Source organism: Nannobrachium achirus, assembly GCF_963921795.1.
Source record: "Nannobrachium achirus genome assembly, chromosome: 4".
In the NCBI taxonomy this organism is placed as follows: domain Eukaryota; kingdom Metazoa; phylum Chordata; class Actinopteri; order Myctophiformes; family Myctophidae; genus Nannobrachium; species Nannobrachium achirus.
Window position 1 is genome coordinate 41,343,221 of NC_137813.1, and position 25,523 is coordinate 41,368,743.

Genomic DNA, 25,523 nt, shown 5'->3' on the forward strand with positions numbered 1-25,523 from the left:
ATGCTCCATGACGCAAAAAAAGAACTGATCTACAAGCTAAATCGTACAATGGAGTATAAATTTGGCTTAACTCAAGAACTGGGAGAAGCCATTCTGGGGCAGCACCCTAGTCTGAGTCTCTCAAGGCAGAAAACTCTTCCACAATCTTCAAATGCTACAGATTGCTGTACCGTACCGTACCGTACTGTAACTCCACCTCGCAAAGGTTGTGACAGTCAGGAACCCGTCACCTGTTTGTCATTTCAGTTCACGAAAATATATTTTAAAATGTCTTCAAAAATATAGTTTTTTAATTTCCATTTCTACTAAACAGCAAGCTAGGATAGGCTTGGACGAATTCGATTTACAGTAGGACTGATTTACGCGACTGCAAAGGCGAAACAGAAGTGGGGGGGAGGCAGGACATCCGCTTTATCTCTCCACATTTTCAGCGCTTGGGATGAACAAGCTGTTAGACGAAAGCACTTGAAAATTGTGTGAGACAACAATCTGTCTCGAGAGACTAGACAGCACCTGACCTACAGTAGGTCTGTTATCTAGATCACCTTAATACTACTGGTGCACAACAACAAGCGAGGTGGATTATTGGCATGTGTGCACAAGGTTTTCATTAGACACGTTGCTCAACATTGGTAGGAGGGGATCTTGGTGAACAAACAAACTATGAATACACAAACAAACATGTCTGTACATTCTGTCACACACACACACACACACACACACACACACACACACACAGTCACACACACTCTCTAGGGACCACACACACCATAAATCCTGACTGCTGAGAGTGTATTAATGTGACAACATTTGTACACTGTCAGTTAAATTAACACGCAGGACATTGTTGTGCATGTGTGGGTGAACTAAAGAAAAACAGCATTGCAGTGATGCAGCTAGGCAGAAAGCACATGTACTGTAGTGTCAGAAAATATCACTTTTAAATGAATTCAGTGCATTGTATAGCCTACGTTTATAATATGATACATTTGTGATTTATCACTTAACAAAAAGAACAAAGCACAACCAACTCTGCATTGATCAGCGTTCACTCAGCTATCTCACTGTTCAGTCTCCATTCAGCGTGTTACAGCGCACTCTTATAGAAATATAGCTTGGGGGAAGCGCCAGGGATGGCCATATCTGTACATTTTTCATACAATAGTAATTCCTGCTGTTGTTAGTGTAGCTTAATATACAACCAGTCTCACAGTACAGTACATAACAATTCAATGCATGTAGCTGGTTCTCTTTATAGCATTAAAGGAGTAGTTTACCCAAAATATGACTTATTTTCAATCAATTTCACACCCCATGAAGCCGTGAATTCATGTTTTTTGTTGCATTCCTAAGCCAATAATTTGATGACCGGCAGAGTGACTCAATTGACCTACATTTGAGTGTCCTATCAAATTATTTAATTGGCTTGACAAAAGAAATCTCCAGGACTTCAAGGCTTCAAGTGTAATTGATAGGAAATATTGACAGTCACTCATGCTATTCCGAGAACCAAGGTTACACTAGTAGGTAACCCGAAGGTCCGTTCTGCGGGGAACGGCTCCTGTACGTTCTTTATCCTGAGCATACTAGAAAGCTATGATGGATGTAATGGTACTTCCACTACAGAGCAGCGTACATCAGGGGAGCAGGGCAGGTCTCACTGCGGTGTCCACCTTCACAGTAAAATCCTCAGGGCTCATTTCAACATTCAAAGATTCAAGATGATTTATGTGTCATTCTCATGTCATTACCAGCAGCTAAATGTTGGTGTGGTGGTATGTACTAGGGCAGTTAACGAAAAAGTCGACAAGTCGACTGAGTGGACTTCATTACACAAGTCGACTCCCACCAGAGAAAGTCGAAAGTCGAAGTTGAAAAACGTTTATCCAATATTACAGTGCTACATTACATTTGGTATAACATGGTTCTATTGTGATGCGAGGCGTTGTGAGCATGTAGATCGGCTATTTTCACAATTTCTGCCTCTGACGTCATCAAACGATAAAGTCGACTTCAACTCAACTTTTTACTTACTGTAGTCGTTAATGCCCTAGTACAATATGTACACTCCTGACAGTGTGCATAAACAAGACAGATCATTCGGTTACAAAATTGATCCTTGTTTGGTTACATTTGTACACTCCCTGTGTTCCAAATAGATATATCAACACTGAGGATTTTACTAGTGTATTATACAGTACATGACAGTCATAGGATTTACATTCAAAACACCCCTTTTTTTTCCTCACTCTTGTTTTCTTATTTTTTTTAACAAACCATAAGAATATAAAAGTAAACACCAATAAACACCTTGTTCACATGTTTGTTACATTACATTCTAATCACTATGACAGTAATGCCTAATTTATGCTCTGTCATATGACAGCAAATAGCAGATCTACACTACAGTCTCGTCACACACAACGTGCTTTGAGCTTGTAGATCAAATATCCTCTATATTCCGTCATACAACAAAGTATAAATGGGTCTCTTATAAGTCTCTGCAGATGAAATGAACACATAACATCATTGATGGATAATGCTGGAGAAAAGCTGATATTATTGCATGTCAATTCAAAGTGCGGTATTCATGCTCTAAGATATGCATAGCTAATTATTAGGCAAATGGTTTCTCTTTTTTTTTTTCTTCCCAACTATAAAGTAGTGTCTTAACATCAAAGAGCGTTACTGTAGGTGATGATAGCTCTAAGCTTTACACACCACTATTGCAGTTTCACCTTTTTGCAAAGGGAACCTTCAGTGGACCAGAGAGAGCTAGGGTTCCACTCTCTCAGATGAAAGCAGCTAAAGAAGCAATGACATTGCACCACTGTCCCGTAGCGGATGCAAAATTACAGCAGCAGTGTAGCGGTTTGTTGAGAGAAATACATTTACACTCTTGTGGTCTTCTGTACAGTGTCTGTGCCCACCGCCCAGTGTGTGTGTGTGTGTGTATGTGTATAGTACATGTTTGCTTGCTTTTTAAAATGGTCTGATTTGAGCAAATTCACCCTTAAAAGATGCTTGTTTCGGATGTAATTGATAGAACTGTGGTAAGTCTCACTCCTTTGTCCACCATCGAATGAAGGTGTTCAGAGATGCCAGACTCTGACTGTACTGTAGCAACCAGCTCTTTGGCAGCATGTCCATAACGTAAGCAACTGGAAATAATACAGACTCTAAACAAGACCTTCTACTGTACGTCTTTGAACTCTGGATTTGTGTCTGCACCAAGTCAACTGTATGTCATGTCCCCTATCCCCCTATCTCACTGACCATTCAGAAGATCCTCATGTAATCACACATTCATGTGTAAAGCCCCACAGTTGAGGACATTGAATACCCTATTTGGCAAAGCTGCTTATCTATTCAAACTATGGCAATTCTGAACCATTATAATTTTTATATGGGTGATAAAAAGTCATAGGCTGCAATACAACAAGTACTGTATAAGCATACATACTTTCCTTGGTCTTTAAATGTATATTTATATACTGTATGTCATCTCATAGTTTCACATATCAAAGCTCCATGCTTGTCAGGGTTGTTCTTTCTTCAGTTGGTTCAAAAGCAGGGAAGAAAATTTGCTTATTTATGAATATCAGCGTTGTTTGCTTGTTGCTATGTTTTTTTTTTTTTGTCTTTTCCATGTTTCTGGATTATTTTACCAGCTTTCAGAATAGTTCTCACTTGTTGTTCAATTCAAAGAGGGTGAGCGAGCTATGGTGTCGCAAATGGCTCAAGGAGAGATTGTCATCAAGATAATACCATACATCATGTATGCAGCAACGTGTTGGTAGCTTCACCTGCAATTTTAGGTTTAGGTTTTCACTGTATTTTTGGCCAAAGACGAGAGAAACAAGAAATGAAAGACTCTTGAATACGTCAATGGAAATCGCAGTAATAATTAAACTTCACATTAAATCCCATTCCCACAGTGTCCAGACCACTGGAATAAGCTATTGTGGTAAATTCTGATCAAGCTTGCTCCGAGGCACTTTAGTATGTCACCCTGCTGTAGAGTGTGAGACTTGTTAACTTACTCACATTATAGGGGGCTTGATTTGAACGTTGAACCTAGCTAAACCAGAACCTAGCATAACACTATGGAGAGCACCAGGCATCATCATATATCCCATTGGCGTGGGAAAATTAAAACAAACCAAGAGAAAAAGAGAGAGAACGAAAGTTTGAAGGAATTACAAAACATAAGACAGGTAATCGTGGTAGTTGTAAGCGCCAGTCCCTCCCATACTCAAAACTCTGCCCCATTCCCCATAGGTCCTGGGATGCTATTGACTCAGGAAGTCGTCCTCGATTTCCGGAAGGTTGCGTTTTTCTTTCCTCAGCGTGTCGGTCAGCGGTCTGGCACTGCTGGGGGACTCCAGATGGGAAAGATGTTTGGGCTCGTTGGTGTGGTAACTGCCCTTCTGTTGGTACACGTAGATGTAGATGCTGTACAGGCCTCCGAAGAGCAGCATCGCCGCCAAGATGACTATGACTGAAGCACAAAACACACTCTGTTAACAACATAGACGTAAGGGAGGTGCAATGTGTCACCACTTCTGCAACATGTAATGTATAACGCTTGTGCAACATGTGGGCCATGAGGATAGTGCCATATGTCATTGTCAGCAGGCGCGTGCATATGAATTGTAGTATGTGTATCAAAGTACTATTATGCTGTTAATAATACTATTATGTACTTTCTCTTATGTGGAAATGCAGGATGTGGAAATACTATTTATGGGGAGAATAAAAGTTTATTATATCTTATCTCATCTCTGCAAAAATGAACATTGAAGCTTTTAATGTACACAAGGAGAGAAGAGCGAAGACCACCTGGCTGACTTTGTGACACTCTGCCACATAAATGTTCATGTCCAGGTATGGGTATTGAAAGACACATAACATACTTTGGTGATAACAAAGGGAATGTATTGGTTAAGAAGACAAAAATGTGTGTTTTGTTTTGTTTTGTTCAGGAGATTCCTTTCTTGTGGAGCCTCCTGACATAGAGGTTGGTTTTCTTTTTATGCAATGCATTACTATTCATATGTTTCCAACAAGAATCTGTATGATGGAATATCAAGGGTGAGCGATAAAATAGCAGCCAGGAGAATGAGACTTGCCGAACACTGCCAAAGACACCAGGAGCTGCCAGCCAGACGATGCTGTCATACTAACCCATGGCAAAAGCTTCGCAGAGGTGTCAGCGGTTTTAACTTCTGTTCTGACTAGCGTTCAGGGCTGGCTTACAGATTCATGCCTGCTCCTGAACACAAAAAAGACCGTCTGCATGGCTTTTTCCAAAAGACCAGTCGTGATGGAGTCATCAAATGTGTTTGGGTGGGGAGGAACTTGAACTTGTGTCAGAGTTCAAGTACCTCGGGGTCATACTAGACTCAACCCTAACCTTTAAAAAACATGTAAAAAAGGTTGCAAACACAATTAAGTTCAACCTTCAAAACTTTAAACAAATCAGACCCTTTGGGGATTAGGCCTACTTGATTTTTGGACAGACAAAAGATGTTCAGTTTTTGTTGAAGACTACTAATACTATACTTTGGAATGTACCTTATTTTCATTGGAATCATACAAGGAACTTTAAAGGAACATTCATTTTATGGTTTGAAGAAGGGACAAAAGATCAGGGTTGCCTAGTTTTCCGATAATTAATACATTGGAAATCTATGCACTGATTGATAATCTGTTCTGAATTGAATGACGAATTTGTTTATTTTTTAGTTATATCATATATTGCAAAGTACATGGTTTAATTACAGTATGTATTTGACCCCCATCTGAAAATAAATTGAGCCAGCTCGTTGTGAGCTTGTAGATCGGCTATTTTCAAATTGCCAAAAGTGGGGTTAAAGTGTTTTTTGATGCTACAGTATATTAACACATTTAGCTGGGGACCTCATCAAGGACCCTTGTGGGGTCCCCAGACCTTTTGAGAACCACTGGTTTCTAGTGTTCCTTCAACCAATGGACCAATTTGCCACCTGTGTCCTTGCTGCTGCGGAAGCAGCAAGCAACAAGATGGATTTGCCTCATTTTCAGCCAAACGGGTGACTTTCTGCTGTAGAGCATCTTGTGTAGAGAACATACACTGTAGATAGGCTATAGCCCTTTTACTTTGTACTGCTTACATCTTGACTACAGCATAATGGAGATTGACAATCATTCATAATTTTAGCTAGATGCAGTGGTGTAAAGTAACTAGTACAATTTTGAGGTATTTGTACTTTAGTTGAGTATTTCCAATTTCCAGTTTACTTCTACTCCACTACCACTATCTCAGAGGCAAATATTTTACTTTTAATCCACTACAAATATTTGAAAATGATTTACTTTTGAGTATTATTATTTACAAAACATATACCCACTTCAGCCTTATAAACATTTCGTCCATTTGAAAACAGACGATCTACAAGCTCACAATGTGCATTTTGAGCTTGTAGATCTGCTATTTTCAAAAGATTTGTATACATTTGAAAACTTGTGAAATGGGACCTTCTGCATAATGAGTACTTTAAATTTTTGGTACTTTAATCACATTTTGATAGAGTACAACTACCGGCACATCTAGACAACTGTCTAGATGTGAATAGCTGCCCTTAAATCTACAATAATAGCCTCCCATCTATAATAATAGCCTAGGTTGTCTGTGATCTGTGTACAGCATAACATTTCACCTCATAGGCCTCCTCTGTGATACAAGAGATGCCGTTTCTCCAGTGGCAGCATATTGTTATGAGCAGCTTATGAACCATGGCTGATGGGTGATAACCAGAGGGAGGTCATTGTCTGCACTGTTATCGCTAATGACATGCTGATGTTCTGCATCATCTTAATACCTCTTCAGTACGCTAAAGCATTTATCAGAGCTGAATACTAAATGGGGTTGGGGTAATAGGTGGGGGCACGACAGGGACGCTTGCTGACAAGATTGGTCCTCACCGGCAAGTGACACCACTGCACGATGGGATGGGAGTATAAATTAAAGCTGCAATCTGGTATCTATTTGAATGAATTCAATGTTATTTTAGCCTACTGTATCTGTAAGGCAGAGTGTGTTACTACCTTTTAAGACGCCTAAGGGCGGGCGCCTGCTGGCCTACTGGTCCAGGCGCATACCACTTAGGCATTGCCACGTAGGCATGGATGCCTGGTGGCGTCGCCGGTTCGTCGCCACTCCCCATCTCTCCCCGCATTTCCTGCCAGTCTACTGTCCTATCAATAAAGGCATAAAATCCCCCAAAAAATAAACTTTAAGACGCTAAGGGCGAAAAGCGACCTTGAGGTCGCGCCATGCCTTGGCCATCTGGCCAGTGATGTATATCGGACCAGTTTACCCGTATATGGAGACCCCTGGTACCCATAGATATTCACAGATATGGGCATAAAAGGGATTTGGTTCCCCTGGCATTACAGGGAACTCCATATCTCCATATATGGGCATAAAAGGGATTTGGTTCCCCTGGCATCACAGTGATAATTTAAAACAAAATGTAGGAAACAAAAAAATTCAGGGACCTATAAAAATGTGTCCGCGACCAGTGGTGGAAAAAGTACTCACATGTTGTACGTAAAAGTATCAATACTGCACTGTAGATGTACTCTGTTACAAGTAAAAGTCCAGAATTCAAAATGTACTTGAGTAAAAGTATGAAAGTATTGGCATCAAAATGTACTTAAAGTACCAAAAGTAAAAGTACTAAATGTTTGAAAATAGCAGATCTACAAGCTCACAACGCGATGCGACGCGTTGTGAGCTTGTAGATCGGCTATTTTCAAATAGCCAAGGTATAAAATGGGGCTAAAGTGGTCCATGCATTTTTTTATAATAGCCTATTCTAATTTTTATCTGCAAAGTAATTAGTAACTAAAGTTTTCAAAAATTGTAGTGGAGTAAAAGTACAATATTTGGATCCGAGATGTAGTGGAGTAGAAGTAAAAGTATTGAAAATTGAAAATACTCAAGTTAAGTACAAATAGCTCAAGTACATTACTTAAGTAAATGTACTTAGTTACTTTACACCACTGTCCGCGATCCACAAACGGGTCCCGACCCAGTGCTTGGGAATTCTGTCTTGGAAGACTGCGTTCAAATACCAACATGAAATCCATTATGGATTTGGCAGCCTCAAGCTTAACGCTGCTCCAGTAAGGAGGATCTCAGACAGGGATGGAGTAGAGACTCTACTCTAATCCTCAGACCTCTGGCTTTCATGCTCAACAGCATGCTGGATGTCCTGCTCTGGTAATAATGCACCCAGTGGTGGAAAAAAGTACTTGGATCTTTCACTCAGGCCTAGAATTATTGAATGCTTTAACCAGTGAAAAACAGCAGACCTACAAGCTCACAGCGCGGCACCTAGTGCCGCGCTGCGAGCTTGTAGATCTGCTATTTTTGAAAAAGTCGTGAAAATGTGTGCAAATCTTTGAATATATGTATTAACGTTTGTAACTAAAATGTTGCTTCTGGGAGGTCCCTGCATGGAACTAAATATGTTGAATGGGGGTCTGTGTCCAAATACATATAATTTTGGGGGTCCTTCACATGAAAAGGTTTGAGAACCACTGACATAGTAGTCTCTCAAGAACAGACTAACTGAGCTCCAGTTAAGTGAAAAGGACCTTTTCTTTGACGATGGCTGGCCAGATTGCTGACATAGAAACATAGGTTTTTCAAAAAACCTTAGAAGGATTCAAAAGACACTTATAGAATCTGGTCAAAATTCTAATTTTCACGATTTTTCAAAAATAGCAGATCTACAAGCTCGCAGCGCGGCACTCGCTGTGAGCTTGATATATGCTATCAATAGTTAAAGCATAAAATAATGATACACAATAATGTGTACCCGTTCTAAATGGGTTAAGTAAAAGTATCAACACTGCAATATACGCTGTTAGGGTGCACACACACCAAAATACCTATGAGAGTGGAATCAATGTTCCGCCAATGCATTTCAATGGGAAAGGGGCGTTTTCACGTCAGTGGAGGATATCTGCGCGCCACACCGACCTTGCGTTTATGCTGGAGCTCCGGTTTTTCCCCTCTGTCCAATCGGGTGAGTCGAAGGCGGAATGGGGAGGGTTTTGGAAGTGACTGACAGGCGCGTCGCTGCTTTGGGACAGAATACGCTCTCTGCGTTTTTAGTCAGCCGCGCACCAAACATGCAAACATCTTTTGAAAATAGCAAATCTACAAGCTCACAATGTGTCGCATTGTGAGCTTGTGAGCTTGTAGATCGGCTATTTTCAAATGGCCGAAATGTATATCCCTTTCACCCCTCTCCCCTCTCTGTTTGTCTACGGGCATAGACCTCCCCTCTCGGTTTGTTTTGCCTTGCTGTATTTTGTTCTGTGTTTTTATGTACAGTATCCCTATATGTCCTGTATTTTAAAATGGGAAAAAAATCCAATAAAAAAAAAGGGGAAAAAAAGAGTTAAGATCAATACAACCATCAACATTTTCACAGCAGAGTTCAAGCAGTATGGACCTCAAAGACGAGAATGAGGTGTTTTGTCCTCATTTCACCACGACCGACTTGAGGTGTAAAGTCTCCACATCTGATCCACTGTCTGTCCTGTGTCCTCCCACAGCGGAGGACGACCATGAAGATAAAAAGCGGTCAACAGCGGTTTTAGGCATGCTGTACATGCCGATGGCTCCGATCACCATGGCAGCGCCACACAAAAACTGAAGGTCTACCTGGAAACCGAAAAGGTATACCGACATCACCACGGAAACCAAAATGGAGAAGGACGTGGCGAACCCTTTGAGGATGTTGTCAGCGTACCTCACCACCACGGCCACCAGGAGGCCCCCGAACCCCTGATTGAGAACGGACATCCACACCATCGGAGTGTAACCGAAGAAGAAACCGCGAGCGGAGACCTGCGCTCCGTCTTTCCACCAAAGTCCCAGTAAGCCGAGGGCCGTGCCAAAGAGTCCCATCTGGACATTCCGGACCCAAAGGGAGGCAGAGGTTCCTTTGAGGATCTTCTCAAAGTACACGCCCGCAAATCCTGACGACAAACAGCTGAGTAACACGGCGGCCAATCCCACAAGTTGGTTCTGGCCGGACGAATCAAAGGCCAGTTCCTTCTGGCCTTCCTGGCTTACCTGTACAACGGCCACCCCGGCAAACAAGAGCAGCAGAGAAACCCACTGGACTCTGGACAGAGATCTCTTCAACATCATCACGCTGAATAACGCTGTGGTCAGGATCTTGAGCTGGTATGTTACCTGGAAGCTGGCAGCTGGCAGGTTGGATATGGCGACATACTGCAGGTTGTTTTGTAGCGTATAGATGAGGGAAGGGACGGCCATCTTCAGCGTGTCTCTGTACTGGACAAACACGCTGTCATACAGGAAGAGCACTGTTTGCTTTAGATTACATCTTTTCTGCAGGAGGATGATGAGAAGACAGGCCAGAACTTTGAGGATCTCTGACATGACCACGGCCGAGGTCGAGAGGAAACGGTCGCCGGGCTGCATGCAGACGTATCGCATGCCGAGGATGAGCGATGCATTCTGCACCACCAGCATCACCAGGCTGATGTATTTCAACGTCTTGCTGTTGGTTTCCTTGGGGCGTTCTGCCATCTTCTCTTCTTCCCCCGCCTGGCTCGCCATGTGGGCAACAGCGGGTGGAAAATGCTACTCGGGTTGCTTGGTTGGCTGAAATTGGGAAAAGGGCCCCGTACGACACTGGGGTATCTGGGTTGTAAGATCCAGATAAGGATAGTACAGAAGGTGCTGAACCCTAATGGGAGTTTGAATTGGTCGAGGGTCTTGAAGGCAGAGTGTTGAAGATATACCGTAATAGCAGTAATCTGTATTTAGAAGTTGAGTCCTGGACAATCGAGACTATCCCTTTATTGCTGTTAAACGCTTGTGTCATGATGAGGTATATCCATATTTGGAGTCCCACCACGTCAGCCATGCCTGAATACAGAGTCCTCAGATGTCATACTTAGATCTATCAGTCAGCTCCATATATCAATTCTACGTTCGACGAATCTTTGAGCGATGCTTTGTCTGTATGAATGTCCGTCCCGCAAAGCTGGACATTGGCCAAGCTTCACTGGACGTTAAACGAAAACGTCAAAGGCACTGAGTTCTGAGTTCTCAAAAAATCACACCCAATGTGAAGTGAGCGGTGGTCGTGCTTGCATAACGTCTTCAGACTAGGATTTGAGTCTAGGATGTACAGGCTATGCTACACACACACGTTTTGCTATGGCAAAACGCTGAGGAAAAAGGCTACAGGCACACGCACAGCCACTCTATGGAGCGGTTTACCACCGCTCAAAAAATAATAAACAAAACACCATCTTGGCTGTAATGCCATTGCATCTTAAAGGACAACTTTAGTTTTTTACAACAAGGGTTCATATTTTAGATTGTAAATAAAGAATATAAAAGATGAATATTAAAATTATTTAATTTACTTCTTTCTATTGTTTTAGAGATTCTTATTTCAGTGGTTGGGGGCATGCGTGCAAGTTGCTAAATATGTAATTTTACACAGAATAAGCCCATTCCCAAGATACAACGCAACCTTTCATGGTTGGATGTGACTTATGGGGGTTAGAAGTGTTACTGTTAACTCATTCTGTGCTAAAACCGAATAATTTCAGTTCTTTTTTCCATTCCCATACTAATTTTTTAATCTATTTCGCTTACCCTGAGCTGCTAGTAGCGACGTGGGTGGTCCTGGCTCGTCCACCGCTTCACAACGAGCCATTCTACTTGTCCCGATGATTTATTCCATTGAAAATGGTTTAGAAAAAAGTTTAGAGCCCCCCCAAAAAAACACTGATTCAGCAAGACGTATTAAGGATTGCCAAAACCGATTTTTTTAGGTTCCTTTAGTAAAATGAATTAAATAATCGGAGGCCTCAACGTAGCCCCGGTCGAATTTTCCATCCAAGCACAAGGCCGCGATTCTGTTTACATGGCTCGTAATGGGAAAAAAAGGCTGCGCCACGCCGCCCACTCCAATAGAAAAACACATCTTTACAGCGGATTATCTCCGGATTGTGTTCCGAGGCCAGCAGAAACGATTTTTTGGCGGCTGAATAACTTTAGATCGGTCTTCTAAAAAATTACAGAGCCGATTGCTAACTGAAAGCTAACTTCCTCCAGCTCGCTAGCATAGCACTCAATGCAGTGTAAAGCCAGGCCAGCTCAGGCTGGGGACCCGGATGTGATAGTGAATGTCAACGGGAGAATGGCTGGCACTCTAGCGGCACCTTGCGGCGCCCGGCAGTAATTGAGTTAATAGCAATAAAGAAACTGCTGGCTTATTGTGTCTAAAAAGACATATTTAGCCACTTGTACGCATGCCCCCATGCGTACGCATGCCCCACATTTTAGAACGGTAAACGCGATAAAACAATAGAAGAAAGCAAATGAAAACATTTTAACACTCACTTTTTCTTTTCTCTAATTACAATCCAAAATATGAACCCTTGTTGTAAAAAAACAAAGTTGTCCTTTAATATACAGTAGCCAATACAATGCTTATGTAATACGTGGGATTGGTCTGGGGTGGCAGTCCCACTGACTGGTACCTGGTGTGTGCAATGGCACCACACCACACCTAGTCCATGGGCCAGACGAGATGTCGGTATCAAAAAGGTGGCAAAGGTTATCATGCATTTTATAAAAGCTCTATATCAGTAGATTATATTTTGGTATGATAACCCTTTCTTAGACCCAGCTAAATTGGTGTTATCAGCCGCTAGAGTTGTTGTCCCATTAACTTTACATTACAGGAAAAAAAAGCTAAAAATGAATCTGCTTTAATTAGCATAAGAGGGGTCCAACTAGGGGGTTTTCATGATGCTGAATCCATTGCAAGCATCTGTTTTGCACAAAAAACATTCATTGGGCTAAAAACTGTCCCACAAGACTATGGTTTAGTGATGAGTCATCACTTTTCACACTGTTGTGGGGGGCGTTTTAGCCCCACGGATGTTTTTCGTGCAAAACAGATGCTTGCAATGGATTCAGCATCATGAAAACCCCCTAGTTGGACCCCTCTTATGCTAATTAAAGCAGATTCATTTTTAGCTTTTTTTTCCTGTAATGTAAAGTTAATGGGACAACAACTCTAGCGGCTGATAACACCAATTTAGCTGGGTCTAAGAAAGGGTTATCATACCAAAATAGAATCTACTGATATAGAGCTTTTATAAAATGCATGATAACCTTTGCCACCTTTTTGATACCGACATCTCGTCTGGCCCATGGACTAACCCTTCAAAATGGCATCTGGACAGGCAGAGTGAGACTGCATTTATCCAGGTTGCTTGGTTCCTGCTTCACGCTGCTGGTGGCGTGTTGCCCTGTGTTTGTGCTCGTGGCATGGTAAGCTTTTTTAATGATGTAGAGCTCTCTGGTTCTAGGTTGATTTATGCAGACATCCTCCAAGTTACTTGCATGTATGTTTTTGTTAGACATTCATTTTGGAGGGGGGCCGCTCCCCATTCAGACATGTTGCCATTCAGACATTGACTTCTAATTGTCTGAGTGGCAACACTTCCATAGAGGTTAGGGTTAGGTATAAGGTTAGTGTCTGAATGGGGGGGATGTCTCGGCAGCATGTAACCATTTTGGAGCTCAGGACTACCAGGACTACCTTTATTGTTCACTTAAACTGAAAACGTACCTTTTGGGGAAAGTTAACTGAATATAAAATGTACCTGGGGTCTCTCACCCTGTAATTGAGAGTGGCGTTGTCAAGACAGTGGATAGGAGTACTAGGTGACTCCATCTGGTTACACTTATGTTAATGTTCAAGTAAAACTGCCATGGCTAGGCTACAATGCCTAGTGTGTGCCACTGCCAGGTACATTTGGAATCACACCACAGCTCTAGGCAAACCGCCCACAAAGCTTTTGATTGGCTGAACCAGAGCGAGGGAGTGCTCCTTTTGCACCGTGCGGAGCTGCCGGGTGGTCCGACTACCTAAACCTAACCTTAACCCCAGTAAAACTATGCCTAAACGTTAAGGCTTATGGGCTCCACTCTATGTGAGGGCTGTTGGGTTCTGCCGGGGAAAACTGGACAACAGGGGCATTTCTGCCTAATAGACACAGGGTCTATTAGGCAGAAATGGACAGTCATTTTGGATCAATATAAGTAGGAAAATGAGCCTAGATGTTATTTAGGGCGGAGTTGTCCTTTAAGTACAGTACTAAAATGTGACTAAACACACACACACACACACACACACACACACACACACACACACACACGCGCACACACACACACACACACACACACACACACACACACACACACACACACACACACACACAGCTAAATTGTAGACCTAATTGTAGAGGGAATAGGAGCATAGCAAGTATACACCTCTGGGGGGTCATTAAAGTATATTGGGTTTAATTGGCTAAATATCACACACTTGCATTCTCTAGGAATACACCCAGGGAGATTCATTAAGGAATATTTCATAATTCATAACTGGATCAGGAAGCCTAATTCAGGCTACGGAAGGGGATGTAATGTTCAATATCTGAGGAGAAGTTATTCACAGAGAAAATACTCACATTCTTTATTTAAGTAAAAGTATCAATACTGCAATGTTGAAATACTTTGTTACAAGAAGAACTCCTGTGTTCAAAATGTACTTGAGTAAAAGTACAAAAGTGTTGGTATCAAAATGTACTTAAAGTACCAAAAGTAAAAGTACTCATTATGCAGAATGTCCCATTTCAAGTTTTGAAATGTCGAAAAGTCTTTTGAATATAGCAGATCTACAAGCTCGCAATACACCGCATCGCGATGCATTGTGAGCTTGTAGATCTGCTATTTTCAAATGGCCGAACTGTATACAGGGCTAAATTGGTTAATGTCTGTTTTGTACAAAGTAGCTAGTAACTAAAGTTGTACTGGCAATTGGAAATACTCCAAAATGACCTCAAAATTGTACTTAAAGGAGTAGTTCACCACTTTTCAACCTGTCTTCATATAATAGGTCCTCACTAATGTTCATGATAAAATATCACAATTTTTTTCTACTCAGTCCAAGTCTCCTAGGAGAGATGTGGGAAGTTCAGAATCCATCGTCTTGTGACATCATCATTTTCCAAAAAAATGTTTTAATCAATATCTTTGAAAAAAATATTTAGACTTTTCAGGAATAGAAAGCCTGCAGTTTCTATAAGCTGGATTGGCAATCGATGATGTCACAAGACGATGGGTTTATGACATGCCCACAGCCCTCCTCTGAGAAAAAAAAAACTATTTTTGAGTGAGGACCAATTATATGAACATAATTTGAAAAGTGGTGGAGTGTACTTAGATAAATGTACTTAGTTACTTTACACCACTGGTTATTCAGTCATTGTGAAATGACTAAATGACGTCGGTCCGGTTTTACAGTCTGAGGGGATTTATCACACACCCAACGCCTGGCTTTTGAGAGTTCATTCCAATGATCATCAACCCCTTATTCATTCTTACTGCTGAATTAACTGTCAGGTGTGTGTGTGTGTGTGTGTGTGTGTGTGTGTGTGTGTGTGTGTGTGTGTGTGTGTGTGTGTGTGTGTGTGTGTGTGTGTGTGTGTGTGTGTGTGTGTGTGTGTGTGTGTGTGTGTGTCTCTCGTCAGAGAGAGAAGAAGAGTCTTTACAGTTGTTCTGGCCAACACTGAGTTTGGTTGTTTATAATTCTTCCACACTCTACAAATGGATGGTACAGACTTACCAGTTATCCAAAACAAGCCCAGGTCATCGTGGATATAGAAATATTCTGGAATGGAAGCATACATAATGTACAAATTAGAAATCAAATTAGTCCCCAGTTAAAATATGTTTATTTTGGGGGTCGCAGTCTGAAAAGGTTGAGAACCACTGGTATAACAGAAGGTAATCTCACCTATGCCAGTGAACCAGGGATCCACTTCCCAGGGGACGTAGCCGTAGATGGGAGGGAAGGCCCCGCAGTTGGACTCTGTGACGATGCCTTGTACCTTCACAGGAGGGTTGGTCTCGTTGGGCCGGAAGAAGGCCTTTAGAGGGGCGTAGACGTTGTACCTCACCCCAGATATGCAGCCGATGAAGCCTGGAGCGTTGTGCTTCTGGATCACGTACTCAATGTCACCAACCTCTGATGGGGAGGAAGAAAAATATAGCTATTATAAACGGATTGGCTCTGCCAGACACGAGGATTTATTTATTATAACAGTGTTTCTCAAACTGTCAAATTTCAAGGTCTCCCCTTAACTTTGACAGTGTACAAATGGAACCAAATGAACCCGTCAGGGTTCATTTGGTTCCATTTGTACACTTTCAGAGTTACAGACTTGTATGGGTCACTTTAGACCCACCTAAAGGAACCCACAGATCCCTGGAATCCACTTTGAGAACCACTGTATTATAATGTTGAAATATTAAAAGCTATAATACAGTATGTGACCTATTTGAAGGATTTCAAAAGTTATTTCAACCAATCTGTAGAGTATGTTAATACAATTATATAACCATCACATCTGCAGTAGTTTGAGGTGGTCTCTATCTCTTCTCCAGAGAAATTTGGACCTGGTGTCGAGTAGGAAACCAACTGATTGATAAAGTAAATAAAGTATTTTGAATCAGATTTGGGGCGCCAAGATCTTTATTATAGTTCAGACGTTGTTGCAAGTTTTATATCCGATTTATAATGGAAATAAAACTTGTGGAAATGTTGAAATTTCTGTGAAAAAAAGAAAATCTAATAAACATATTGTTAAAAAAAAAAGAAAAGAAAAAAGAAGAAAATTAAAACATTTACCCATCACTCGGCCCAGGTGCATGGATTTAGGAGAATCAAAGCTGGAATCCTCCACGAGTGTAATCTTTTCCACTATGGGCTCCATATAATCAACCTACAGGTAAGGGTTACAAATATTTATGGTAAATCATCTTTAGAACAATGTAAACTAAGACAATGCTTTAAGAATTGTATCATCAACTATAGATATGAAATACAAAACTGATCAGGGTTTAAGACCCATGCTTAATTCTTACTTGATGCAACGTGTTAAAATTATAATTATAAAAATTATAAAGTTATAATTCTATAATTATAATTCTATAATTCTGTGGTATCATTTTGCCCTGGGATTCTTAAATCCTGTGTTGAGTGTCAAACAAGGAGAAAATGCACTTGTTAAAGTTTAAACAAAAGTTAAGAACCATCCAGTCTGCTTGAAAAGTATGCATCTGTATAACAGCAAATTGCCTCCCAAAACATTAATAATTTGAATATTAATTTTCATATTCGGATGTACATATCATTTCCATATTCGAGGAATATTCAATATTCGAATATTAATTTGGCAGCCTTAACGTGTTGTGAGCTGGTAGACTGTGTATTTTTGGCACACAGCATGTATAAATCAGACTAAATCAGTGTAATAATAATGTGCGAGCTTGAGCGTTCACCTGTGTCTTAATGGTTCTGTTGTGTCTGGTGATGTTGATGTAGTGCGGGTACCCGTCTGCCAGGTTTCTGGTAGTCAGCTTGTACGAGTGGCTCATCATCCCCAGTTTATACATCAGATCTACCTGACCTGTGAGGGGAAAGGTGACAAAGATATCCTCAGCTTACAGTAATTATGAACCAGTAAGACTCCCTAATCGGGAGACAAGCGTACGGGTCGCATACACAAACTCTAGAATGCAATCGTAGCCAATCAGGAGGGAATATGGGAAATGGGACAGATCCATGTTGATGACATGTGTTTTGCTAATATCGGCCTCATGGTGGTGCAAGAAGAGGCCCATGTGAGAAATCAGATCGATAGGGGCAACGGTTCCGGAGATAAGAGTAGGGCCAAAAGTGACATACAGATGGAGGGACAGACAGACAGCCGGTGGAGGTTTTCATAGTAACTTGCGACCTGACGGTCGCAATAAGTACGTTCCACTTTGTGTTTGTAGACCTACCCCAGTGATGTCACTGGGGTAAACCTACCGCAATGCAAGTGTCACACACAGAAGAAGACTGCTCTGCCTCAAGGCTGTGAGCGTGAAAAAGTTAAACCTACAACAAAAAATAATATAGTACTATATCGTCGTTGTCGAGTGGAAACCTTGTATGTCTAAAACCTTTCGTTTTGTATTAATTGTTTTGAAAATGAACTAAACTAGTGAAAATAGCAGATCCACGGCGTTGTGTGCTTGTAGATCGGGTGTTTTCACTACTTGTGTGCAACAGCCTTGTATGATGAAGCAGGGCTTTACTTGGTGAAAAAACATACAAACTTGAAACTTGGATATACAAGGTTTCTGCCTGACAGTGACGATATAGAGGTCATTCTAAAAATCTTTATGGTTTCCCTTAACATCCCTATCCCTAAAATAGATCTACAAGTACAAATGGAAAACAACGTGTCACGTTGCTGAACGCTGTCACCACTGTAGATCTGCTATTTTCACCAAATGTTCTCCTCTTTTTGGTTATGTTAGCTGATCTCTCGTACCGTTCTCGTTGAGAAGGACGGCTATGAAGTCCTGGACGAAGGTGCTGATGTAGAGCAACACAGCGGGGGTGTGGACGGTGCTGAAACTCAACTCGATCATGTCAGCCGTCTCGTTGTAGCCCAGGCTGAAGTTGTCGTAGTGGGGGTCGATCCAGAGGGCCCACGCCGCCTCCTCTGTCGTGGGCTTCTTCCGGATGTCGTAACGCAGCCACGAGCCGATCTCAAAGTAGGCTCCAATATCTTGTGTGGGAGGAAGGAAGAGCGTTGTTGTTCAAATCAGGTGTCTACGAGGGCTGCTACTTACTATTATCTTCTTAGCGATTATTCTATCCATGATGTTTTCAATTAATCAAATATTTGAAAACTGTGTTTTCAGCTAATCTTTTGAAGTTTTCTTTTATTTTTTATAATTTACTAAATTGATTAGTCTGATATACCACTTAATCACCATTTTATACTTACAAAACTAGTGACAATATCCGATCTACAGGCTTTGCGACACGTTTGTAGATCGGCTAATGTCACTATTTTGACATTTTTAATCTGAAGAAAAAAGGGATATCCTATTCCAAAAGATTTCCTCCATCGATTGTTGGTGATTTTTGTATAATTCATTACATCAATTTGTTCGATTAACTGTTGTACCCCTGGTGTGTAATTCTGCTTGTAATAATGACCATGTACTTTAAAGTGAAAACTCTTTCATATGTGTAAACTGACCTCTATGACAGTAGTATCCATCGAAGGCTGTGTTGTTACAGTCACACCAGTAGGAGGCGTAGCCGTCGATGCACTGGCCGTCGTTCCGACACGGTATGGTTGCGTTGAGACACTGGCCAGTACAGTTCCTCCGTATGCCTTGTTCTTCGTTTACTTTCCCCTCTAGATCCAGAGGCACGCCATTCATTCGTAATCCACGCATGCAGCCCAGGAACGGTCGATGCGTCTTGTTGGCTGCACCTGGGTAAAACCAGAGTTACCAAATCCCTTGAGTCAGAAATCCCTGGCAATTAATTTCTATGGAGTTGCTCACCAAGCACACACTCCCTTTACAGTACACTGCTTCTTGTGTGTTTGGTTTGATGAAGATGAAGGGCCCCATCACATGTTTAGTAGTGTCCATGCGACCCTCCCGCATACAGAGTAGTGTCTCCCACCGTGCGCAAGCCCGTGCACAAGTGATACCGACACGATTCTGACATGATATCAGTATCATGGTCAGTGTCATGGTCATTATCACGGTCAGTATCACGGTCAGTATCATGGTCAGTGTCATGGTCAGTTCTCTTTCATGTTTGAGACTGACTCTCCACTACTCTACATATTTCATTAGTAGTAGTAGTGTAGAGTAGAGGAGAGACAGTCTCTTCAATTAGAGAACCATGGGTTCCAGTGTAACCTCCCATTTCGTGTCGAGTATCATGTCAGCCTCATGTGGCCACGGGACCCCTTCACATGCGTAGTAGAGTCTACCGCTCTGTGCGTAAGCTTGGGAGTTGAGCCCATTAGTCAAAACCGTTTTTTTCTTGCTCATGTAGGGCCCCAGCTCATGTAGGGCCCCAGCTATGGTAAGCTGCACTACCAGAGTCTCTGTGGCCTGATGCATATCAAAGTGGGGGTCCTTCAAATTCAAAAGGTTGAGAATCACTGCTTACCTACAATGAGAGGATTTGTAAAAGCCATGGTGACAAAGGTCTCTCCAGGGAAGCGTTTGACAGTCCACGGCTGCCAATCAACTTTGAGCCGGGCCACCTTCACGTTGAGCTCAGCTTGGACAAAGTGCCACTCGTTATCGATGAGGGGCACATGTGAAATATGTGTGACATTAACGATGCCGTCGCCAACCATGAATAGAAACACCAGGTTATGGGTGGCTAGGAAAATAAAGAGAGGAAAGAGGAGAAGAAAAGAGAAAGATTATTCTAAACTTGATTGGAAGGGTCGGTTACTTACAGTAATGTAGTGGTGGACTTTAATACCATATATACTTTACTTGTGTATTTGTATTTTTGGATATGACAAATGTTGTAATTTTTGTTTTTTACAACACGGGTTTATTTTTTAGATTGTAATTAGAGAAAATAAAGGATGAGTGTTAAAATGTTTTCATTTACTCCTTTCTATCGTTTGGAGACTTTAATGATTTTGATTTCGCTAAATGTGCAAAAACGATAGAACAAAGTAAATGAAAACATTTTAACTCTAACCTTTTCTTTTCTCTTATTGCAATCTAAAATATGAACCTTTGTTGTAAAAAAACAAAGTTGTCCTTTAAGCCCACTTAGAGGGTCCGGCGCTGTGCGGCCCTCCCACCTACATTTCACCGCCGATCCGACCAATATGTCTGTAAGGCTAGCGTCCACCCTCCCGGTAGCCAATTTTAATATAGGATAGTGAAGATATTAGAGCTACAAGCTCACAATGTTGTGAGCTTGTATTTCTGATATTTTACCAGGAGTATGTATACTTTGACTCAAGTACTGTTGATGAGTACTGTCCACCACTGCTTGTTTAGGGTTTAGGGTTTAGGCAGGTGCACAGCAACTCACTGTTGAGCTCTAGTCGTATGAAGTTGCGAAGGTGGTCGTCAGAGTTCTCCAGGAAGGTTCCGGTGCGGTAGGTTTTGAAGTGGAAAGAGATGTCAGCGCTGCCCCCAGGCTTGAAGGGAGGGAAGGTTATGTAGGTGGGCTTTGTGAAAGATATGGTGTTCCAGATGTTCCCTGTAGGATAGAATGGCAGAAACATTGATGAACTCACTCGAGCCATTAGAGCTAGGGTAGGTACCCTCACAAAAAACATGCAGTAATCCTGGTCTCTATACTGCCTCCCCCTGGCCAGCCGGGGTGCCTGATGGAGGGGAAAGGAACTGGTTGGAATAACGTGTTCCTTCCATGCGTCCAACTGGAGAAACTCCCCCCTGTTAGGTGAGAAAAAAACAGCTTGGACTCCTCATGAATAGAAGGAAGCATGAGGTCAGTCCGGTGCTCTTCCCGCAGGTTGGCAGAGAGAGTGTAGTGCCAAGGATTACTTTAGACAATTGACATTGGTGAAAAAATGGGTTATAAATATCATGGGATAAGTGTTCCCAAAGATTCTAATTTCAAGGACTCCCAGTAGGGTATGTTTTCTGGAGCCCCATAACTCTGGTTATGGGGCTCGGTATACTAATCGAACCAAAAGGTTCCATTTGTACGTTGTTATAGATCCGTTTTTTACACTGTTAGAGTTACAAAGAACTTCCTAAGGGTCCATTTTGCTGGGGAGCCCCTGTAACCCCATCAAGTACTCCTGGGACTACCCAGACCCCATTTTGAGAACCACTGTGTTAAACTATGCCGTTGTTTCTCTACAGCGTAAGAGATTTATGGATGTGACGATATGAAAATGTCATGTCATGATTATTGTGACAAAAGAAATTGTGATTTACGATATTATCGGTTATCGCGATAATCAAAATATCCCCAACATCCATTATCCTAGGGTGAAACATTTTCCAAAATATAGCGTTATCTCTGCAACGTATCTGCAACGTATAGCTTGGAGATCGGCTATCTTTTGGAAAAGAGATTTGGTAGAGAGTGGAAAAAAAGACTGTATCAAGTACGTTATTTCCAAGTTCTTTTAACCAATTATAGAGGTAAATTGAATTTAAAAAGGTGAATTGATCCCAGTGCATGACCGAGGATAATTTCACGCTAAATTTAAATCTCCACGATAGGATTATTGTGAGTGTTTTTAATTATCGTCCCATCCCTAAAGAGGTTCTTGTAACTTACTGTCTCCGTGACAGCGCAGGGGTCCGATACTCCACTTTGCCTCTGAGTTGGTCCTGTTGGTATCCCCTATCACTATCCTCCTCACAGGCAGATGGTCTCTAAAGTCCAAGTAGCCTTTGTCTGAGTACCTGGAAAAACCACAATCGTGGAAAAGTTAGACTTATCTATCAACGCCTGAGACGGAGAGCCCTCTGAGGCAGGCTGCTGTCTCACCATGATCGATAGTCCGCATCGCAGTTGCACTGAAACTTGGGATCCACGCAGGTCTGGTTGATTGAGCAGCCGCACTTCTGGACCTCGCGGAACGTCCCTCCCCAGTAATGATGGCTCTCATTGTGCCGACCGATCCACCATCCGAACGGTCTTCCATCTGCAAGAGACAAGCACTGTATAGCTCAGCATGGGGGGGGGGGGGTAGTTATTTGAAGGGATATGACAAGCTTTCACACAGAACGTTTTTCTTTTCTTTGGTCTTTCGTCATGTTGTCTATCATCTACGGCTGGGCGATATGACTTTGAATCAATTATTTAAAACCTTTGTTTCGATTATAATTAGAGAACTATTTATCTATTTTTCATAGAGAAAATAGCAGATCTTATAGAGCTGCTATCTTCACTACTGTTGTATGCTACTGTTATACAACAAAGTATAATACAGGGTTAAGTGGTTAATCAGATTAATCGATTTAGTCCATTATAAGAAACCGATTAGAATTGTTTGTGTTGATTCATTGATATAGGAAATAAAATACATAGGCCTATATGGTATATGGTTCTAAATATCGGTTTCAATGTATTTTCGGTGACTTTCCCAGCCCTACTACGATCCCAAACCCAGGCCGATCCAACTCACTGGGTGTGTTGAGGAGTCGTGACTTATAACAGGAGTAGTCGATCCACTGCTCACAGTACATGGAGGAGTTGGCCAGAGCAGTGACCTCAGCCCAGGATGCGTTCCAGTAGTTGACGTCTCCAATGTATGGCCGGTCCACCGTGCTCCCAGTAACCTTGGTGTATTCCACGCGGTCATGCATTATGACAGTCCAGGCCTTATACACTGCACACAGGGTCAAATACACAGCAATCAACATCCAAAGTAAACACCTTACATGTCCATTTTTTACACACACTGACTTCAATTAACAATCCAGATTCTTCTGTGTGCGTTATTAACTATAGAAAGGTTCATGAAGAAAATATTGTACTGTTTGGTTTCTTAAGTTTGTGTCTATTGGTGGGATATTTTATCTTTAACAGTTTTTATTGTTTCGATACATACAAACTACAAGACATGTAACATGACCAATAAAAATGTATACATATTTGAAAATGGGTCTTGTTTAACAGTGTCGTTTGATGGCAGCATACTAACTGGACCCTTAATGTGTGGCACCTAATTAGTCATTAGTTTATGTACCTTTACACATAAGCACCCTATAGTGCTGCTAACACACACACTAGACACAGAAACAGATAGATGGGCCAATCTTGTATCGGCCCTAGACCGGGCCCTTTTAGTTTCCACTGTAATTTCTGCAGCCAATCCTTATCCCTAAAGTTAAACCGCACAAAATATTCATGCTGAAGATGGTAGCGAGGTGTAGGTGTTACTTACATCCCATTGAGCAGTACACTTCAAATGGTTTGAGGGGTCCGCTGAGGTCAGGGTCGATGGTGTAGTTTCCTGACCAGTACTTGCCAGTGAGTCTGTAGGCTTCACACGACTCTTTGTACACAGCTGTTTGAGGAAATCATGAATGGTGTTAATTGAACTAATAACAGCTAAATACAGGCTCTTAACTCATGTTGGTTATTATCGGTGGAAAGTAGCTTTAACTGATCTACTCAAGTGCTATTCTTTTACTATTTTAGTACTTGAGTATTTCCATTTTTCAATATTTTATACTTCTACTCCAATATATCTCAGAGCAAATATTGTAGTTCTTACTCCACTGCAAATACTTGAATGAACAATAATAAAGAATTGCATTTTTATAGCGCTTTTCCAAGTGCTCAAAGCACTTTACTTTCGTTCTTACATTGGGTAAAATATATAATTTGAAAACGTAAAGTTAAAGTTTCTTTGTAGATTTTGATTGTGATTACCTACCACTTTTAACAAGACCTATTTTACACTTCAGCTTTAAGAAAATAGCCAACCTACAAGCCCACAACGCGTTGTGAGGTTGTAGATTTGCTATTTTTGAATACTTTTGAAAACATTTGTGAAATGGGTCATTCATAATGAGTACTTTTACTTTGATACTATAAGTACAGTATGCTGTATGTTGATGCCAATGCATAGGACTTTTAGCTACTTTTACTTAGTAACATTTGTTAAAAAGAAAAAAAAAAGTAAAAGAAATAATCTGAGTACTTCTTCCACCACTGGTACAGTATTTATTTAGGCAGCACTCACACATGTGACACACTTCTCCTTTGTAGCCTGTGTTCTCACACAGGCATATGAAGTCGTCCCAAGACTGGATACATCTGCCTTCGTGTTCACATGGATTCGGGGTACATCTGAAAACAAAACAAAACACACAAATGGAGATAGTGTGGTCATTTTCCTATTCGACGAATCAAAGATCCCCGCATTCACATTCATGTCACGTCGTCTATCTTCTCTCTGATCTTTGTTTCTCTGCAGCAGACCTCAGGCATGGGTTTATGTGTTGGGATGTGGGATTTAAGAGCTGTGGTCTAACTCGCTAAAGGGTGATGAGTGTCATCAGCCCCGAATGTAACAAACACAGACATGGTTCACACATCCGTGCCAAGCCCTCCACATGAATGTTACATGAGATCATAAGCACTCGGGTTCATAAATCTGTCAGGAGATGTACCATCGCTGACACTGATCGACTAAAGGATACAGTCCTCTTCCCTGTATCCAGGATAATAACCTCTGGTCCATATCTCCCATACTGTACCTATCAACGATGCCGCAGGTGCCGAGCAGCAGCTCAGCGTAGCGCCCCCACTCGCGATACAGGATGAAGTCAATGTCGAGCTGCTCGTTGTCTATGTAGATCTGCTGCATGCAGCCGTGGAAGTGGTTCAACTTGGTCTCGCATCTCCTCACCGTGTTGTTGGTTTTCGGACAGCCTGATGGCAGAAACCAGGCGGTCGTGTAAACCAGTGATTCTCAACCTTTTCAGGCCGCGACCCCCAAAATAAGCATATTTTAACTAGCGAACCCCCCACCCTGACGAGCACTAAGAGTTGAGGCAT

General features: G+C 41.7%; 2 protein-coding genes across 2 annotated transcripts in view; both read right to left on the reverse strand.

Annotated features, from left to right (window-relative positions):
• Positions 1 to 4,292: 4,292 nt before the first annotated feature.
• Positions 4,293 to 25,523, reverse strand: part of cntnap1 (contactin associated protein 1) — a gene marked incomplete at both ends in the record, with an annotated part of 36,171 nt that continues 14,940 nt past the window's right edge. The window contains 15 exons of the mRNA XM_080723297.1: positions 4,293 to 4,501; positions 15,753 to 15,797; positions 15,924 to 16,154; positions 16,818 to 16,911; positions 17,471 to 17,598; positions 18,511 to 18,750; positions 19,231 to 19,470; positions 20,166 to 20,384; positions 21,060 to 21,230; positions 22,287 to 22,414; positions 22,500 to 22,656; positions 23,140 to 23,343; positions 23,902 to 24,024; positions 24,706 to 24,812; positions 25,223 to 25,397. Of these exons, the coding sequence (XP_080579423.1) occupies positions 4,293 to 4,501; positions 15,753 to 15,797; positions 15,924 to 16,154; positions 16,818 to 16,911; positions 17,471 to 17,598; positions 18,511 to 18,750; positions 19,231 to 19,470; positions 20,166 to 20,384; positions 21,060 to 21,230; positions 22,287 to 22,414; positions 22,500 to 22,656; positions 23,140 to 23,343; positions 23,902 to 24,024; positions 24,706 to 24,812; positions 25,223 to 25,397 (2,471 nt within the window). The remainder of the gene's footprint in view (positions 4,502 to 15,752; positions 15,798 to 15,923; positions 16,155 to 16,817; positions 16,912 to 17,470; positions 17,599 to 18,510; positions 18,751 to 19,230; positions 19,471 to 20,165; positions 20,385 to 21,059; positions 21,231 to 22,286; positions 22,415 to 22,499; positions 22,657 to 23,139; positions 23,344 to 23,901; positions 24,025 to 24,705; positions 24,813 to 25,222; positions 25,398 to 25,523) is intronic.
• On the reverse strand, positions 9,542 to 10,651 carry LOC308284108 (UDP-galactose translocator-like; the record flags this gene model as incomplete). Its single annotated transcript, XM_080724645.1, has 1 exon — positions 9,542 to 10,651. One exon carries the CDS (start codon positions 10,649 to 10,651, stop codon positions 9,542 to 9,544), a length of 1,110 nt encoding a protein of 369 aa, XP_080580771.1.